At 51.5% G+C, this 20,867-nt stretch overlaps 1 protein-coding gene across 3 annotated transcripts in view; it reads right to left on the reverse strand.

Moving 5' to 3' along the window:
- Nucleotides 1–20,867, reverse strand: part of ADAMTS2 (ADAM metallopeptidase with thrombospondin type 1 motif 2) — a 245,741-nt gene that overhangs the window by 148,626 nt on the left and 76,248 nt on the right. For all 3 annotated transcript variants that reach the window (XM_074312147.1, XM_074312148.1, XM_074312146.1), the window contains exon 3: nt 14,793–14,952. In XM_074312147.1, coding sequence (XP_074168248.1) covers nt 14,793–14,952 — 160 coding nt within the window. The remainder of the gene's footprint in view (nt 1–14,792; nt 14,953–20,867) is intronic.

Genomic DNA, 20,867 nt, shown 5'->3' on the forward strand with positions numbered 1-20,867 from the left:
CTACTGGCTGAAAATCCCTTCTCTCCATTTTTTGGATGAGGAAACAGAGGCAGAGAGTGAAGGGAGAAGCCCAGACTTCAGAGTCTGTGCTGGAGCCAGCGTGTCCTGCCCTGGTCCCTGGAGCCCCAGCACAGCCACTCAGCCTCGGTGCTAGGCAGCCGCTCTGACGAGCTTCCTGGAGCTCACCCTGACCAGGGCAAGGTCAGCTGCTCACGCCTCGGGCCTCTCTAGGGTATCAGCAGCACTTGTCATTGTTCGTCCTCGTCTGCATCTGTCCCCAGCCAGGACGTCTCAGGGGTAGAGATCGGGTTGTGCACTCAATGCCTAGCACAGGCCCTGCAAACACTGGGTGGATGGATGGGTGAGCGAGTGAGTGAGTGAGTGAACAAATGAATGACTTAATGATGGACTCTGACACTGGAAATTAAATACTTTATGTCCATGGCAACTAAGCCAGGCAACAAAATCAGGGACAAGGGTGGTGGCAGTGCCATTTCTAGGCATTTTAAGGGTACAATTGGTCAGGCTTGTCCATAGATGAGCCCTAAAGAGTGAGGAAGGAGCTGAATATAAGAGTCCAGGTTTCTGGGCTGGACGCCTTCCTTCATGGACCAGCAATGCCAAGGCCAGTCACTGAAGCAGAACAGAAGCCCGCCATAAGGGAAGAGGAGATTCAAACTTGAATTTAGCTGGCATGCAACCAGTGTATACCAGGCCTGCAGAGCGACAAGGAAGGCAGACCATCACCAGCGCCTGAGGAGGGAGCAGGGAACTGCTCGAAGGCTCAGAATCAGGGCTTGGATGAAGCCCGAGGGTGTCTGACCCAGGACCAGAGCACCCCGGCCACCTGTGAAAGCTTCTAGGGGGACGTCAGGACATGGGCCTAAAGCTGGGGACAGGGGACAGGGGAGAGGGCAGGGGTGGCCAATGTGGCCTCTGTACCTGAAAATGGACTGGACTTAGATCATTCTTTTCCCACATTTTCCCTTTGTCCCACCAGCGGAGAGGTCAGGCCCTGCCTACGATCCCACGTCTGGGCCCCACACTGTGTCCCTTCTCCTGAGAGCCAGTTGGTGTCTGGCTCAGAGGTGCGCAGCAAAGCCTGGGGGCAGGGCAGGTTCCCAAGACTTTGGGATGGGGGCCCATCCCACCCCCTATTGAGAGGCAGCAGGTGGGAAAAACCGTGTGCCCCCAGAATTGGCCCTCGGCTACTGCTGGAGCCAGGCATGACACAAACGCTGATGACATAAGAGGGCAGGCTCTGTCTCTCCTGTTGTCAGCATCCATGGGGAGCAGGTCGCTCTGCAGGAGCAGGTGTGGGGCCAGGATGCCAGGGCCCGGGAGCAGAGTGCAGCCACCGGCCCCACCGAGACCTCTATACAGATGTGGCAGGTCTGGGAACTGGTTCCTATCCCACCAGACGATCTGGTGTGGCAGGGGGCTGCCCACACCCCACACCTAGGCTTTGGCAAGTTGCCCACCAATTTCCCTTCGCTGTCCCCCAGCCTGTCCCACAGATTGGCCTGTGCCTACCAGGTGAGTGCTCTCTGAGGCTGTCTTTCCCCCAGAAGATGGGAGCACTGCAGCCCCATGGTCCCTGCAAGTGGGAGTGCAGGTGCCTTTCATCCAGGTTGTCTGGTCTTGTGACCTCTCGCTTGGACCACAGGTGCCCAAAGAGAGAAGGGTCCCACTGATAAGGACTGCAGCATCACAGCTGCCCATGGAGGTCTCTGAGCTGAGCCCACCGCCGAGGCCCAGGGGGCAGGACTTATCCAAGGCGTGTCCAGGCCTTCACCCAGCCCAGGGAAACCCCTTGGGTCCCACAGCTCATTCCATGAAGACGTCAGTGTGTCTGCTCTGCACACACAGTGCACACGGACATGCGTGTGCATGGCTGTGCATATGTGCATGTGCACATGTGTGAGAGCGACAGAGAGAAGTGGAGGGGGACAAGAGTACGTGTTGGTAACCACCTACCGGAATTCATCTTTGTCCCGGAGCCTCACTCCATGGCCGCTGGGCAGTGGGGCCAGAGTGAGTGGGTAGTCAGATGAGAAGCAGTGGGGAGAGGGGTTTCAGTGCCCCACCTGGAAGAGGCACCCCACTCTGATCACTGTCTGCAGGGCAGGCCACAACCACCAGGCTTTCTCATCTTCCCAAGAAAACTGAAAAATTGAAATTTTAATGTGTGAAACCTCCCAACTTTTACGTGTATACTCACAGTTTTTGAAGACACTGTGCAAGTCAAATAAAGTATGTGTGGCACTGGTTCTGGGGATACAGCCTGGGAGCTGTGGGTTGAGGCCTGGCTTTGGTCCAACACCCTTGCCTTTACAAATAGGGAATCTGAGGCTGGGCCAGAGCCTGGACCAGCAAGCCAGGGCCATGCACAGCCCCCCGGTTCCCTTACCCCCTCCTGGGCCACCACAGCCCTTGGGCAGCACCCACACGTTCCAAGCACCAAGGACACCAAGAGAGGGGGACACGATCCCTGGCCCCTGGAGTGTCCATCACCAAGGGCCCAAACTGAGTTTTCTGAAGTGGTCCAAGGTGGATCCTGCAGGGCTGGCCTCTTCTCGGCATATGAAGACCCTGTGCCCCTCCCAGTTGAAGGGCGCAGGACAAGACATGCCCCATTTTGTCCTTCTGATGATAAAGGCCAAGAATATAAGTAGCTCCTGGGACATCGCCCAGGACAAGGAGCTCAGCCATCTGACCAGATCCTTTTGCACCTACACTTAACTATTTGTTCCCTACGCTGCCTGAGAACAATAGAGCCTCAGGGTCCTGGGGCTCAGTGCTGGACACCACAGCCACAGGGTCTGTCCATGCCAGCCCAGTCCAGCCTGGCCAGTGGGGTGGGGCCACCCAGTGCTCGGTGGGCAGGGGGGCTGTTTCCAGGGGCCTGGGGGCTGATCCCAACCAAACAGCCACCCCGCCCGGGTTCTGTCTGGGGTCTGGACGCAGCTTCCCACCGCACCCCTTCCCGCTAATGCTGTGCAGATGGGCTGCCCCGCTGGCTTCCAAGAACAACACGCCAACCGCAGATTTCATCTCACAGAAACGGAATCGCTGGGAAACTCTCTTGTTCCCGAAATGAAAATAAAAATTCCTCCGAAGTGCATTTCCACTCTGGGGCAGTGCCAGCCACATCAAGAGCCTTGTCTGGCCGCCGCGGGAATGCTGTGGGCTTGGGTTCCCAGGCACTGAAGCCACCTGTGACCCTCTTGTCCCCACTGTCACCAGGGGTCTGCTTGGCCCATACATGGTTTTTGAAAATTTTGATTTAGCTGCCAACATTTGAAAATGAAAAGTTTTATATAAAATCTCAATTTCCGGCTTCTCTTGAGAAATGGGAAGCCCTCTTGCCAAGGAACCCAGGTTGGCCTGCACCGCACAACACTGGCATCAGAGACCCTGCAGAGATGGCCCCTCACTGCCCTCCATGGACTCCTGACCCCCAGGCTCTGGACAAAGTCACAGGAACACAAGCTCCCATCCTTGGGGGCTCTAACCTGTCCTGGGTATTGGGCACAGGTCCCCCTACCCTATGCACATGCTCCAGCCTGCAGCCACACACGACTGTGGCTCTGTGTTGGGTGGGTGGGATCAAGCAGGCCACTATTCCGCTTGTCCCCACCCTAAGCTCCCTGGAGCCCTGGACCTAAACGGCCCCGAGTCCCACTCCCCATAGCCCATGGGGGGCTCGAGCCTGTGGGAGTGGGATCTAGGAAAGCCCTTGGTCCTTCACCCTGTTGGACGTCGCCTGGCCAGACTAGCCTGGTGCCCCAACTCTTCGTTCTGCTAAGGTGATTCCATCACCTGCTAAGCCCACTTGTCCCCACAAGCCTGGCCAGCCTGACCCCAGCCTATGAACTGTCAAACCACTGAGGATAAAGAGGATGATATCAGCCCCTGTGACACACCCCAGAGGCCACCAGGCCACCCTGCTTCTCCACTTACAGCAGGGCACTGGCCCCACTCCTAGACTGAGCCCACAACACCCACCACCATCTGCCCCTTGGGCGCCTCCTGCTCCAGACCCCCAAAACAGGCCAAGTCCACTCCCCTCAGGACCCTCACCCCCGCTTCCCCACATCTCCTCTCAGGACCCTCACCCCTGCTGCCTCACCTTCCTCTTCTCCTGTGAAATGAACTGCAATCCATACTTCAGAGCTCAAGTTCAACCTCCAGTTACTATGGTTGCTTACTGGCGTTTTCCACCATTTCTAACTGTGCAGGCATTTGTGGGCCGACCAGTCACCATGACCTACATGCGGTCAGGGGTGGGGGGTTGTGTCTGTCAGGTTCCTGGGGTTCCAGAGCCTGGCTCCGTGCCAGGCTGTGTGTGGGAAATCAGTGACCATCTGGTGAATAAACTGAACAAGAGTAAGTGAACAAAGGGTATAGTTTCCACGGACACTTTATATTCAAATTCAAAGATCATGCTCGGTGAATGGGAACCAGAGTGAGCTGGGAGCAGCTAGGCTGGATTCCCCGGTCCCAAAGACCACTGCCCCAGCCTGTCTCCCCAGTTCAGCAGTAAAAGCCCCAGGGGGTTCATGGCCCCAGTAACATCCCACCTGCACAAACGCAGGAACTGCAGCCAGCCGTGTAAAAGTTGTTGCAACAATAAAAGTGAGCTTCAGTGGCAAGCTCTCCAACGCTTACCAGGGACACTGCTTCTCCAGGAATGAGGTCCACGTGGCCCTGCTCACCGGGTAAGCGGCATTCACTCTCCCTTGTCATGGATATTTCAGTACCAACTGTGGCGGACACTCTACCTGATGCTGGGGATTACACAGCAAAAGATTTTCTCCATAGCTGAGTGACCTGAGACACTTCCTCACACCCTCTCTGGGCCTCAGTCTTTGCATCGAGTAAGCAGAACCTTGGTGCTTGGAAGGCCCCATGTGTGCCCAAGACAGGCAGCCTTCAGGTAGGGTCAGAGATGGCCAGCCTCGTTAGCCCAGGCTCGGGGGTGGAAGGGGAGCACGTAGCCCTGGGTCCTGACTTGCTCGTCCCTCCCCCAACAGGGGTGCTGGCTTCAGCTGTGGCTGTACAACTTACTAGCTGTGACCTGTCAACACTTGTTTCCTCATTGGTGAAACAGGCACAGTGACAGCACCAGCCAAGCCCACGGGGTCCTCATAAGAACCTATGGATGGTGTGCCTGGGGAACGCCCACAGGGGTGCGCTCCGCTCCCCTTAATTCTCATTACTGCTCCTTTGCTCCTTTGTGGGCGGACGAAGAACATGCGGAGGCAGAGCGCCATCCTCACGCAGGCCCTTGATAAACACGCTGTCCTCAAGCCCCCAATGCAGCTCCAGGGGCACGAGAAGAATCCCCCATAGACTGGGCTACAGAAAGAGTGGCTTTTGTGCAACAAAAATGAACAAAACTGAAAAGAAACGGGGAATGACAGCCTGGGGAAATGCTGGTATCAAACGTGACAGAAAGTCAATGCCGAACGCAGATGAAGGGCTTACCCTGCTACACGGAACCGCAGGGGACGAGCAACCACTGGACATGAATGGAGAGAGGGCACATGCAAAGTGATCAGATCACTCATTCTCACCAGCGACCAAACACGCACAAATTAAAGCAAAACGCAGCACTGCTTCTTTATTGCTACATCAGCCAAATATAAGCCAGAGGGGCCCTTGCTGGTGAGGGTTTGCAGGTTCCCGGAGCTCCGCGGGGAGCCGGTCAGGCTCTGCCCCAGAGCTGAACTGGTCCTGCGCTGGGGTGCCACCACTCTTTCCTTCTCTTAGCAAGTGCTTCCTGACAGCTATGTGGAGCCAGGGCTCGAGGGCATCCGGCCTGCTCAGGCCACAGCCTGCAGGGTCAGCACCAGAAGAAGAACCCGAGGGCCCCTGCCAGGAGGTCCCCAAACCCAAATTCCAAGAGACGTTGCACTAGGGGCAAGGACATTACTGCAGCCCCAGGCAGCAGCTCGGGGGGGGCAGCCCACAGCCCGCACGCTCTCACAAGCTCCCACCCATCCTAGCAGGTCCGGGCTGCTCCCTAAAGGGCAAAGAAGGGAAGGAGGACCTGGCCTGATAGAAAGGTGAGGACACACACGTCTGTAGGGGACCTCACTGTCCCCGTCAATCATATCCCACAGGGAAGGGCCTCTGCCTCCCAGATTGAGAGGAGCTAATAGCGCACCCCAGAGCCTGCCCACCTGTGCGGTCACATCTGGGGTCATTGTACCCCCACCCCAAAAGCCTGGAAGCCAAAGGGGCTTGGCCATGGCCGTCATTGTCTCTCCTGGGAAAGCTCATCCTCTGAGCCAGGGCAGCCAAGAGCAGGGGAAGGGGTACACCTCTGAAAGCAGAAGAAGGGCCCTGATTCTGGCTGCTGCACTTGGCCCAGCCACCTGGCCTGCAACAACACCCCCACCTGTCTTCATCACAGCCACCCCCCATCTTCCCAGCTGCTCAGGCCTTTCAAAACCCAGGAGCTGTCCTTGATTCCTTCCCGCACGCCTATGTCCTATGAGCTCTACCTCCAAACACATCCTGAACTATCCACCTGCCATCTGTCATCAGCCACTAGAACCACCCAGGGCCTTCACAGCCTCCCTGCTCCCACCTGCTCCACTGAGAGCCCCCCCACCCCCGAGGCTTCCCCCTGCTGGGAGAGCCAGTCCCTGTCTCCCACCACGATTCCACGTGAATTAGACCCTCCCTACGTCTCCAGCCCAGCGCCTGTCCTGTCTGTCTGGAGCAGACTTCCCAGGACTGGGCCTTCCCACCAGCTAGGCTCATGTCACCTCCAACCTGGAGTAGCTCCCTCCCTTAGCTGTCCTGTCACTCTACCATTTCCCCAGACTTTGCTTTGCTCATGGATTTACTCCTCTCTGCAGCATCTATTCATGTGTCCCCACCAATGGCCAGGGAGCTCCGGAAGACAGGGACTCCATCTGGCTCATTCCCAGCTGTGTCCCCATCCGGTCCAGCCCCAGATCTGGGGAGGCGGGGGAGAGACGTAGAAAGGATGTGCTGCATGAATGTGTGAGTGATTAAATAAGAGATGAAAGCTGCCTTCTCTGAGCCTGTGTCCCATCTCAACAGAATAGTTGTTCTTATTACTCCCCTGTGACTGGGGAGCGTCACAGGCACCTGGTCTGTTCCAGCCAAGATCAGCACCATCCCACTCCAGGTCCCAGGCTCCCTGGGTCCCGTGCGCTGCCCCTGCAAGCTCTCCCCTGAGCCCTGACCTGGTCCCAAGTGCGCCATCACCCTGCCTGGACATCCCTTAGGAGGCATTGTAGTGGACTCCACTGCCAGGTTCTGCCATCAACTCCAGGCATGTTCTCTGAGGCTTTGCCTTGGGCCACCCCAGGCCAATGCAGCCACGTTGAGAGCTCTGGGGGACGCTCCCCAAGTCAAGAATCCAGCCCATGTTCCAGCCCCTGCATGCATGCTCGTGTGTATGTAAGAGAAAGGTGATACTGAGGAAGAGAAAAGTAAAGCCTGAGAGTGGGAGGGAGAGTGAGCAGATACCAGCATTTCCACCTAATTGTGTGACCTTTTCCCAGTCTAAGTTCTTTCAGGGCCAAGTGCACAGTGCTGCTTGGTATTCATTTCAAAGAGAAATGGGTCAAGGAAGATTGGAAATTTTTATAGAAAACACTTCAGGCTTGGAGCTGGCTGGGGTGTCTGCCAGCCTGCTGAAAATTCTGAGGGGAAACGGGGCCTGTGGTCACAAGCTTCCGCCTGATACAAATTCGTAGAGTTCGAACCTCGGGCCCAAACCCAGTTTCTGCTTCTGAAGAAGGGCCTCTGTCCCCTTCAGGCATCCCTTGAGCTGTCTCTGCAGCCCAATCGCCCTGAGGCTGGTACCCAGCTCCTCTCACCTGCATCGGGACACTGTGCAGCCCCAGGCGGTCTCTGTGCAGGGACAGGGACGGGCTGTGGGACGCCTGTCCATCTGACTCATCATGTCGACGAGCATGCAGGAAGCCCACATCTTTTTCACACTTGTTCCTTGGGGGGGGGCCTGGGTTGTGGAGGGGGGCTTATGGGGTCCCCAGGGATATTCAGGCCCAGCTGCTCTTGCCCCTGGCAGGCCGGCTGGCACATCTGAAGCACAAATGCCAGACGTGTTGAGTTGCCCCTGGACACAGCGCATCTTTCCCAGCAGACAGAAACATCCCAGTCTGCTGTGCTGGGGATCCCCAAAGAGCAGGCACTAGGAGCCCGTGGCAAACGCGACTACTGGGCACTCCGGAGCACAGCATGGCTTCCATCCCAGGCCACGTGTTACCTGGAGCCAGGCATGGGTTGGCATGGGTTGCACGTGCCAACAGAAAGCCCTTTGGGTGACATTCACAACACAAATCCAAGGGAAGGAGGAAAAGAGCTTCAGTTAATTGTGTCTGTGGAAGAGCGAGCCACGGAGGAGGAGCGGCCAGGGTGGGAGGACTCAGGACCCCCAGTACAAGGATGCACGGCAGCAAGAAAGGAGCCAGCACCAAGCCCAGGATGAGAGAATGAGCTCGTCTAATTCTTACAGCCCCCGTGACACTACACCTACTTTACAGAGGAGAAAAGTGAGATACAACAGGGTTGGGTCAGCTGCCAGGCAGGCACACCAGCCTCCTCCACCAAACTGCCCCCCACCCCATGCTGGGAGAGACTGCTGACTGCTGAGGCAGCTCCTTTGAGAGCCACTGGCCAGTTCACAGAACTGTCTCTTGCATGTGAGTTGCGGCCACAGCCAGGCCAGGGCCAGCGCCCCCCCCCCCCCCAGGGTCACATTCGACATCTGTCCACAGTGCTCCAGCAAAGATCCAGTCCGTCTTACGCTATGTTCACCTGGCCTGCTCCACCCTAAACCAGATCCCACACAAACACAGGAGAGAGAAAGGGGAGGGCAGGCCTGAGCATAGGGACAGCTCGGTTTATGTCTGAGGAGGGCATTGAACACATAGACTGTTAGCACGGTTCAGGTGAAGTGCCCGGCAGAGTGCCAGTCCGGGGCTGCGTCAAGGAGGACATGTCCATGGCATCGCCTCTGCCACCCAAGCCGTAGACCCCAGGCAGAAAGCCCCCAGTTCGGCCAACAGCTCTGCAGCACTCTCCCAAGTCTGGGCCCAGACAACTCCAGGTCTGAGAGAATGTGCAGGGACCCCTCCTGGCTGGCATCTGCAACCACCTCTAGGGGGCCGGTCACAGAGCCGGAGTGCTGAGCCCCTGCCCAGGGTGCACACAGCTCTGACACACACATCCCAAAGCCTGCCAGCTGCCTCGGGTTTCACAATCAGGGCTTCTCCATGGCATTCCTCTGGTCCCTGAGCTGCAGGCACAGCCCCCAGATGGAATGAGGGTGAGGAACTGAGAGGGCCCAGGGAATCGAGTCCAGAGGTACCCAGGCTTTCAGCTGCAACTCTGAGCTGGCAGCTGCCAGCAGGGATGGGCTGCACTGGGCAGGGGGCCAAGTCTGAGTGGGCCAGACCAGGCGCTGGGGCATCAGTGAGCAGATCAGGAATGCCTGGGTTGGGGACACAGAGAGAGGTCCCTATACTCAGACACCGGCCAGGCCTGGGGCTCCAGGTGCAAAGGCAGCCAAAGGCCTTGCTCTCCTTTACCAGGGCCTCAGACTTCAACACTTAGATGAGGTACTGGTGAAGGGGGCTGCATCATGGCCCCCAGCATGTCCACGGCCCAATCCCCAGAATCTGTGTCACCTGATATGGCAAAAGTGACTTTGCAGATACTATTAAGTTAAGGATCTTGAGATGGGATATAATGCTGTTATCCCAGGGGGCAAACATAACCCCAAGGGCCCTTTTAAGTGGGAGATAGAAGGAGGCTTGATTACAGAGGAGGAGGGGCCACTGTGACGATGGAGCAGACATCAGAGTAATGTGGTCATGAGCCAACGGACGCCGGCAGCCACCAGGAGCAGAGAGAGGTGAGGAAGGGCTTCTTCCCTTGAGCCTCCGGAGGGAACTAGCACTGCTGACATCTTAAGTTTAGCCCCCTAAGATCCATTTGGATTTCCCCTGTCCAGAACTGTAAAAGAATAAACCTGAGTTGTTTTAAGCCACTGAGTTTGTGGCAAGTTGTTACAGGGGCCATAGGAAACAGAATGACATCAGCCGCTTCAGAGTCAAGAGACTCCCTGATCTGGCTTCCAGCATATCCATGCCTGCTCTCCACCCCCCACCCCATGAACGACCCTGCACCCTCACCAGGGCTCACCCTCTGCTGGACCCTCGCCCTTACACCTCACAGCACTGCATCACTGAGGCCTAGCTATCTGTCTGCCCCTGGGTGGAGCCTTGCCCCCTTCCCATCAGTGGTCTATCCTCACAGGATGCCACTCTCTCCCCAACCCATTGCTTTGGCCTCCCTGCCTCCAGCCTGGACCAGAGTGGCTGGCTAAAATGCAGAACTGGCTGTCAGGCCCCTTTCCTCCGGGGGCTGCCCACTGCCTGCAGGGTGCCGTCCTGGCTCTGTAACATTCCATGCTGCAGCCCCTGAAAGCTCCCAGCATCTGCTCTGGCTCCTAGCCCTGCTTATTTCTGAGGCAGCCCTTCAGCAGCCTGGAAAATGTGCAGCGGGTCAGCAGGGGGTCAAAGGACTTGGGCCGTTGAGTCAAGACTTTGCAGTGCCCAGGGCCCGATCTGCTCTCTCACAGCATTTCTTTGGCAGCAGTGGGGCACAGCACTCCCCAGGGCAGTGTGCCCCCTCTGCCCGCCAGGGAGGACGCCGCAGCCTGACAGCAGCGGGCAGAGGCTTGGCACCGGCTGCTTACCTGGAGGAGGCGGCCAAGGTCACGAGCACTGAGCTGTCTGACTGTTCTTCCTGCAGCCAGGCCCGATGCAAGGCGGGGCTGAAGGGCATGCTGGCCCAGGGGCAGACCCACGGGATGGGAACCACCAGCCTAGCAGGAGCTCACAGCCCCTCCTCTGTCCCAAGGCCCAGAAGAGCAGCCCCAGAGGGCGCAAAAGACACTTCACCTCTGTGTCTCATAAGCACAGGTGGCCAAGGGGGGCCATGTTTTATTTGGCTTACATGGTGCCTTTCAGAAATTTGAAGCAGCATTTTAAAATCAGCAGAGTTCACATAAAACATCTGATGTCTGCATTCTCTTGACAGTAAGAGGATAGCTGCCCAGGCCCACACTCCCACCAGGTCATGGTCAGAAGCCAAGGAGGGGTCTCCACTCTGTCCTGCGCTCACGTTGAGGCCAGGCTGGATGCCATGTGCTGCTGCATTCACACTGCTGTTTTCCTTTGAGCAAAGGCATATTCTCTGTGTCCAAGTTTTTATCAAAAGCAGGGAAATGAAAGCCAGGCCAAGGGTGGGCGTAATTATTTTTCTTACCCCTGCTGCCATCCTCATTGGCATTGCCTGCTGGGCCTGGCAGGCCTGTGCGTTTGCAGCCCTTCTCTTGGGATGGTAGGACTTTCTGCAAAGGGCACCATGTGCCTGAGAGACCATATGCCTAGCACAGGACCCAGGGACCTTTCCCACCCTGTGGGGACACGTCCCAGAATCCCAAGTTCAGCCCCCCTCAGACAGCCAGGCCCTGGGCGCCAATAGCAAGGCCAGCTTCTCTATGCTCATAGTCTTGGGGCCAGCCCAGCCCCAGCACAGCCCAGCCCCAGCTCAGCCCAGCCCCAGCACAGCCCAGCCCCAGCTCAGCCCAGCCCCAGCTCATCCCAGTCCCAGCTCAGCCCAGCCTCTCCAGGCCCCACAGCCCGGCTGATACGGGACGAGAGTCCAGCAGAGGCAGAAGGTCAAGGGGCTGCCTGGGCTGTACCTGAGCACTATCCCAAGAAGGAACGAGGGAGACCTACAGCATGACTCCTCCACAGATGTGCAGCCCCTTCACTGCACCGCCAGCCTGTAGGCACTTCCTGGATAAGCTGAATGGTGGCCCCAAAAGATACAAGGTCCGAATCCCTGGGACCTGTGAATGTTACCTTATATGACAAAAAAGGCCTTTGCAGATGTGATGAGATCACGGATCCTGAGATGGAGCGATCACCCTAGATGGTCTGGGTGGGTCCTACATGCACTCACATGCATCCTTATGAGAATGATGTGGCCACAAGCCAAGGGATGCCAGCAGCCACCAGCAGCTGGGAATGGCGAGAAATGGATTCCCCCTCGGGGTTCTGGAAGGAGCATGGTCCTATCAACACCTTGATTCAGCCCATTAATACTCATTTCGGATTCTGCCCTCTAGAAGTATGAGAGAATAAACTGCTATTGTTTTAAGCCACTGTAGTGGCTTAAACAGGGTAGTGGTACAATGTCACAGTGGCCTGAGACTAGGAGGGATTGATGGGCCAGGATCACCAAGCTGTGGCTCCTCTTCACACAGCCACCAGCCCTGGCTTCCCCTCAACAACCCCAGACGACAGGGTAGACAGATGGCAGCCAGGACAGGGCTCAGGCAGGAGACTAGGACTCGGAGTGGGGCCCTGTGCGTGTATGTGTGCACATGCAAGTATACATGTACACACACATGCACACAAGTGCACACCTACAAGGCCAGTGAGGAGATAAACGCCCTTCCCCTTCCCTCAGCCTCTTGCCCACCTTGAGGGTAACACTGGCAGAACTAAGCTGCTAAATGCACACACCAGACACTGGCCTGAATCCATGAAGACACGTTAAAGCCTTCACTTTCCATCTGTTTCCGCGGGCAATCTGAAACCCTGCAACTGACCTCAGATGACGGAGACTATTAGTGGTGACGACTCTCTGAGGCTTGGTGAGCCCGAGACACTCCAGGAAGCCTGCTGGCTACTCAGGAGACACAGGACAATGTGTCTCAGCATCACAGAGGACCCAAGTGGGACACCCTCCCAGCCAGACCAAGAGGCCCAGGACAGGTGCTCCCCTTCTCCAGAGGACCCATCATACCCACTGCCCATCAATAAATAGTTGGGGGGTTCAAACCCACTTCCAGAAGTTGCCTGGGGATGGGGGTGGAGTCTCCTGCTGCTTCAGCCTGGGCTACATCAATATGTAACAGTCCCCATCAGAATTCACCAGGAGAAAGTAACCCCTACCGCTCGTGCACACACTGAGATGCTGGGCTGTGTCCTCTTGCAGGAAAGCACAAGGAACAAACGTGCCCAGCCAAGGACACTGCTTTTCCATATCTCCCAACTGCACTGTGGTCCCTAACTGGGCCCAGGCCGATGAAGGGCTGGACCGTCTGAGGTCACCTCGGGCCCTCAGCCCAGCCACAGTATAACATGCGTCTGGACCCCCTCCAGCCAGTGAGTGGGCCTCAGCCCAGGCCAAGTAGGAACAATCAGGCACGTCCAGGGAGAAATGTGCTTTCCATGGACCAAGTCACCCACACAGGGTCATGCTGACACTGAGCAGGGACATCAAGGAAGGGGGACTTGGCCTCAGACCCCAGGCCTGTGGCCTGGAGCCTATACACCCACCGTCCCGGGCTGAGGCCCAGAGCTCAGCCTGGACAGGCTCTCCCTGCCCCCTTCCAGGGCCGCCTCAGCCCCCAAATGGTGCACTTGGCCTAAGCCAATGGTTTTTAGGCTTATTCTGAGTTTGAAATTACTTTCTTAAGTTCTGAGTTCTAAGCTGTCGCCAAATTAGGTGGGAAGAGGGCAGGGTGGGGGAGGATTTAGTAGAAGATGCCAAAGACCAACAGAGGCCCAGCAAATAAGGCCAGGCCAGCCAGAACATGGTGGAGGCTGTCATGTTCAGGAAGGCAGCCACCACGTGGAACTGAGGTCAGAAACTCGCCCCAGGCACCTGGCAGCCCCAGGGACCACCTTGAGTCTTCCAATTGGAGCGAGCCCAGAAGCACCAGGCCCAAAGCACAAAGTGGCAAGCCGTCAACTCTTGAGACACAGGCATTTCAAACCCCACTGGACAGATGAGAAAGCAGAGTCCAGAGGTCCAAACTTGCCCAAGGGCAACCGGTCATCAAGGAGCAAGGCCAGGACACTGGTCCCTGGTCTGGGGCATTTCCCCGGTGAATTTTTACTCCCAGCCACACCGTATGGGAGTGAAATTCACTCTCCAATCTTCCCCCTGGAGAGAGGTCCAAGGGTGGGAAAGAGGCAGGAGGGGCTGATTCTAGGGAAAGCCAGGCAGTTCAGGCCCCACTGTCAGCAGCCCAGGCAGACAGCAATTCATCACCTGGGCTGAAGGGGCCGCCGGAAGTATTGATCAGCTCCAGAGAGCTCTGGGCTTCCTGATGGAACAATTCCTTTGCAAAGATATCTGACACCACTCCTTGAAATTAGAATGGTGTCCTGCCAGGCTGCACCCAATTTATCTGTCAAGCTAGGAAGTCAGAGACCTAAGATAAATGAGCCAGGGCTGCTTGGAGTGATGGGATAGTTTCTGCAAATCCCAGCAGGGCCTCCAGGGCTCACTGTACACATGCAGATGAGTCTGGTCCAGGACCCAGTCCTCCTATCATCTGCCATTAGCCAGGAGTCTAGGACCAGAGGCTGACAGCTGAGCCCGCCCCACAAGAACCAGGCCCAGGCAAGGTGGCCTCATCCTGACCCTGGGACCCTGGGGCCTGTGAGGCCTGCGAGGCACAGTCAGACCCTGACCTGGCCTCACTGTAACCGCTGATAGGGATCCCAAGAACCCTGGAAGGGTTTGGGCTGGCCAGTGAGCCCAGCCTTCTGGAGGGCTCTGAGAGGCTGTAGCCAGGGGCTGTCTGCATGCCTGCCTAGCAGCTCCGTCCATACTCCAGAGCCCAGAGTGCACTTTAATTCTTAGTTGAAAAAGACAAAACCACACAACCTGCCCACCTGCAGTAGCCTTACCTGTGTCCAGGCCCTGTGGCACCCCCAGAGGAGGTAGCCTGGGGGTGGGCGGCCGACGATACAGCACGTGCACACGGCCCTGCTCAGCCTCCCTCGCCGCCAGCCCCTTTTCCAGAGGCTCGATGAAGAACTCTTCGTCCTGCATTCGGATTAGGCCAGCCTGCCGGGCAAAGATGAGATGGTTCAGATTCCCAGAGTACAACAGACCCAGGTTGGGGAGCAGCGAAGAGGGCCCGAGGGCAGAACCTCCCACCTGGCAGAGCTAAGTGCTAGGCTTGAACCCCAGGCCAGGGAGGGCATGGGACAGGCGGCCCTAGGAGCTCCATCTGCCGAGAGCCTCACTGCTCCCACTGTGTGTCCCTTTATGCACATCGTCACCAGCCCAAACTACAGTAACTGAACCACCGCCTCCCCCAAGACCAGCATGCCCCTCCTGCTGCGAAGCCCTTACTGGACCCCCATCTCCATCACATTCAGGCTGCTCTGCAGTCTGGCATTAAAGGCTGTCCGCCTGCCACCGCCCTGCCTCACCCTGCCTGCCCTAGTTCACACGCCTCAAGCCAGTCGCTGGGACAGCCCTCTCCTTCCTACACGCCACGCTGTGCACTGCCGGGTCTCCCTGCCCATGAACTAACCTGGCCCTCAGCTTGGGAGGCCCTGCTCCTGCCCCCGCTTTGACCATCTGGTAAACTCTGATTCTCCCTTCAATGCCTGGCCCAGACTCCCCCCAACTGACACCCCCACCCCAAGGCCCTGCCTTTTCCCTTGGCCATCCTTGGTCACTGCCCCATCCAGCTCCCACATTTTTTATTTTTTGGTCCACTATCCATAAACAAGTGATCTGGCACTGGGCTTCCCATGGTGTTACCCTGAAGATATATTTCCTTTAGATCACACACTTATGACCCACTGAAGGGTGTGTTTTGTTTTTGTTTTGTTTTTTTAAAAAAAAAAACACCACTTTATTGAACTATTACTGACATGTAAAAAATTGCACATATCTAATGTGTACAACTCAGTGATTTGGGAATAAGTTTCAATTTGTGAAATCATGACCACTGTCAAGGCCATAAACATATCCATCACCTTTCAAAGTTTCCTCCTACCCCATCATTATTATCATTTTTTTGGCAAGAACACTTAACATGAAATGGACCCTCTTAGCAAATTTTAAGTATACAATAGAGTATTGTTAGTTATAGACACTATGCTGTGTAATAGATCTCCTGAACTTATTTATCTTGTATAACTGAAATTTTGCATACTTTGACCATCGCTTCCCATTTCACCCTCCCCCAGCCGCTGGCAATCACCACTCTGCTCTCTGCTTCTTTGAGTTTGACTATTTTAGATTCTATATGTAAGTGAGATCATACAGTATTTGATTTTCTGTGTCTAGCGTAATTCACATAGTGTAGTGTCCTCCACGTTCATCCATGCTGTCACAAACCATAGGATTTCCTTCTTTACAAAGTCTGAATAATATTCTACTGTACATATGTACCATATTTCTTTATTAATTTGTTGTCCTTAGATGGACATTCAGGTTGCTTCCATGTCCATTGTGAAAAATGCTACAATGAATTCGGGAGGGCGGGTATGTCTTTGATATCCTGATTTCATTTTATTTAGATATGTACCCAGAAGTGGGATTGCTGGGCCATAAGGTAGTTCTATTTATAATTTTTTGAGGAACCTCCATATTGTTTTCCATAGTGACTTAACCAATTTACATTTCCACCAACATTGCATGAGGGTTCCCTTTTCTCAACATCCTCACCAGCACTTGTTACCTCTTTTCTTTTTTTTCTTTTTATTATTAGTTTCAGGTGTACAAAACAATGTAATAGTTAGACATTTACACCACTCACAAAGTGATAACCCCCCCCCAATCTATTACCACTCTGACATTGTATATAACTGTTACAATTCCATTGACTCTATTCCCTATGCTGTACTCCAGTCACCTCTTGTCTTTTTGATGACAGCCATTCTGACAGGTGTGAGGTGATGATAGCTCATGGTTTTGATTTGCATTTCCCTGATGATTAGTGATATTAAGCACCCTTTCAGGCACTTGGTCATTTGTATCTCTTCTTTGGAAAAAAATGTCTATTTCAGGTCCTTTGCCCATTTTTTAATCAGTTTATTTGGGGTACTTTGCTAGTGAGTTAAATAAGTTCCTTGTATGTTTTGAATATTAACTCTTTATCCAATATATGTCTTGAAACATTTTCCCCCATTCTATAGGTTGCCTTTTCATTTTGTTGATTATTTCTTTTGCTGTGCAGAAGCTTTTTAATTTAATATAGTCCCACTTGTTGATTTTTGCTTTTGTTGCCTGTATTATTGGTGTCACGTCCAAAAAATCATCACCAAGACACATGTCCAGGAGTTTTTTCCTTATATTTTCTTCCAGGAGTTTTATGGTTTCAGGTCTTAACGTTTAAGTCCTTAATCCACTTCAAGTTAACTTTTGTTAGTGGTATGAGATAGAGATCTAATTTCATTCTTTTGCTTGTGAATATCCAGTTTTCCCAACACCAATTATTGAAGAGACCATACTTTCCCCACTGAATATTCTTGGTTCCCTTGTCAAATATACGTTGACCATATATATACATGCATGGGTTCACTGCTGGGCTCTCAATTCTGTTTCACTGGCTGTCTGCACCATACTGTTTTGGTTCCTGTAGCTTGTAATATAGTTTGAAATTGGGAAGTGTGATGCCTCCAGCTTTGTTCTTTCTGAAGATTGGTTAGGCTATTCAGGGTCTTCTGTGGTTTCATATGAATTTTCGGATCATGTCATCAGGAAAGAGAGACCATTTTACTTCTTCCTTTCCAACTCTGATGCCTTTTATTTCTTTTTCTTGCCTGACTTCTCTGGCTAAGATTTCCAGGACTATGTTAAACAGGATTGGTGAGAATGCGCACACTTGTCTTGTTCCTGATCTTAGGAGGAAAGCTTTTAACCTTCCACCATTGAGTCTGGTATTAGCTGTGGGCTTGTCATGTATGGCCTTTATTATGGTGAGGTATGTTCCTTCTATACCCACTTTGTTGAGAGTTATTACCATGAAAGGAGGTTGAATTTCATCAAATGCTTTTTCAGCCTCTATTGAGATTATTGTATGATTTTTATCTTTCATTCTATTAATGTGATGTATCACATTTATTGATTTTCATATGTTGCCCCATCCTTGCATCCCAGGGGTAAATCCCACTTGATCATGGTGTGTGATCCTTTTAATTCTGTTAAATCCTGTTGAAATCTTTAAATCCTGTTGACTTCGGTTTGATAATTTTTGTTGAGAATTTTTGCATCTATGTTTATCAAGGATATTGGCCTGTAGTTTTCATTTCTGATAGCATCCTTACTTGGCTTTAGTATCAGGGGAATGCTGGCCTCATAGAATGAGTTTGGAAGTCTTCCCTTCTCTTCAATTTTTTGGAAGACTTTTTTTTTTTATTCAGTTTTAATGCATTTTCTTGTTATTATAAAAATAATACAAGATTACTTTGAGAAAATAGAAAAATATAATAAAATTTTGAAGGACAAATCATTAATAATCCGTAATCTGTCATGTAGCAATAAATTCTGTCAATATTTAAGCAAACTTTATGCTGTTTATTCTGAGGTAATTATACATACACAGGAAATTGCAAAGATATGGTACATATACCTTTCACCTGGATTCCCCCAATGGTTACATCTTAAATAATTATAGAACAGTATCAAAACCAGGAAATTAACATGGGTATAATGTGTACATATAGTTCTGTGCCATTTTATCACAAGTGTGGAATGTCTAACCACCACAGCAATACAGATACAGAACTATACCATCATCACAAAATTCTCATTCTACCCCTTTATAATCACACTAATTCCTGTTTCTCCAAGATCCCACAATGTTTGGCAAACAGTGATATATTCTCCATTCCTGTAAATTTTTTTCATTTCGAGAGTGCGAGAGTGGAAGACTTTGAGAAGGACTGGCGTTAATTCTTCTTTAAATGTTTGGTAGACTTCACCTGTGAAGCCATCTGGGCCTGCGCTTTGTTTTGTTGGAAGACTGATTACTGATTCAATCTCCTTACTCTTTATTGGTCTGTTCAAATTTTCTATTTTTTCAAGATTCAGTCTTGGTAGGTTGTATGATTCTAGGAATTTATCCATTTCTTCTGGGTTGTACAATTTGTTGGTGTATAATTGCTTATAGTAGTCTCTTATGATCCCTTGTATTTCTGTGGTATCAGTTGTAATATCTCCTCTTTCACTTATAATTTTATTTATTTGAGTGCTCTCTTTTATTTTCTTGCTAAGTCTAGCAAGAGGTTTGTCAATTTTGTTTACCTTTTCAAAAAAACAGCTCTTAATTTCTTCTGATCTTCTGTTTTCTGGTCTCTACTTCATTTATTTCTGCTCTGATCTTTGTCATCTACTTCCATCTTCTAACTTTGGGCATATTCCGTTTGTCTTTTCTAGCTCCTTGAGGTGTAAAGTTAGATTGTTTATTTGAGATCTCTTCTTTTTATTGTAGACATTTATCACTATGAACTTCCCTGTTAGAACTGGTTTTGCTGTATCACATAAGTTTTGGTATGCTGTGTTTCCATTTTAGTTTGTTTTAAGATATTTTTTATTTCCCTTTTGATTTCTTCTTTGACCCATTGGTTGTTCAGGAGTGTGTTGCTTAATTTCTACATATTTGTGAATTTTCCAGTTTTCCTCCTGCTATTGATTTCTCATTTCATACCAATGTATCAGAAAAGACAACTGGTACAATTTTACTCGTTTACATTTGCTAATACTTGTTTTTTGACCTAACATATTATTGATCCTGGAGATTGTTTCATGTACACTTGAGAAGAATGTGTATTCTGTTTCTATTGAATGGGATGTTCTGTATATGTCTGTTAGGTCCATTTAGTCTAAAGCACAGTTCAAATCCAATGTTTTCTTGTTGATTTTCTGTATGGATGATCTATCCACTGTTGAAAGTCCCCTACTATTATTGTACTGTGGCCTTTTCTCCCTTCAGATCTGTTATATTTGATTAATATACTTAGGTGCTGTGATGTTGGGTGCATAGATATTTACAATTGTTATATTGTCTTGATGAATTAACCACTTTATCATTATATAATGACCTTTTTTGTCTCTTGGTACAGCTTTTGACTTAAAGTTAATTTTGTCTGATATAATATGGCTACCCCTATTCTCTTTTGGTTTCCATTTGTGTGGAATACCTTTTCCATCCCTTCACTTTGAGCCCATGTGTATCCTTAAAGCTGAATAGAGTCTCTTACAGGCAACATATAATTGGATCTTGTGTTTTTATTCATTCAGCCATGCTATGTTTTTGATTGGAGAATTTAACCCATTTACACTTAAAGTGGTTGAATAGGTAAGGACTTATTAATTCCATTGTGTTCATTGTTTTCTGACTGTTTGGTGGTTCCTTTGTTCCTTTATTTTTCTCTTGATGTCTTCCTTATGAGTTGATGATTTTCTGTAATGGCATACTATAATTCCTTTCTGTTTGTCTTGTGTGTATCTAGTACAGGTTTTTGGTTTGTGGTGCCCTAAGGCTGACTTGAAATATCTTAAAGATATAACAGTCTATTTTAAATTGATAACAACTTAACTTTGATCATATATAAAAACTCTACCCTTTTATTCTCCCCACACATTTTAAGTTTTTGATGTCACAATCACATCTCTTTATATCATGTATCCATTACCATATTATTATAGCTATAACTATTTTTAATACTTCTGCCTTTACTCTTTATACTAGAGCTAATATTACAATATTAGAGTAGTCCGAATTTGACTGTATACTTACTTTTACCCGTTGTTTTGAATATTTCATATTTTCATGTTACTGATTAGCCTCCTTTTGTTTCAGCTTGAAGAACTAATTTCATCATTTCTTGTAAGGCAGGTCTAACTCTCAGCCTTGTTTGGAAAGTCCTTAATCTATTCTCATTTCTGAAGAACTGCTAGGCCAGGTAAAGAAAGTATTCTTGGCTGACACTTTTTTCCTTTCAGCACTTTGAATATAT

Source organism: Rhinolophus sinicus, linkage group LG10, assembly GCF_036562045.2.
Source record: "Rhinolophus sinicus isolate RSC01 linkage group LG10, ASM3656204v1, whole genome shotgun sequence".
Lineage (NCBI taxonomy): Eukaryota > Metazoa > Chordata > Mammalia > Chiroptera > Rhinolophidae > Rhinolophus > Rhinolophus sinicus.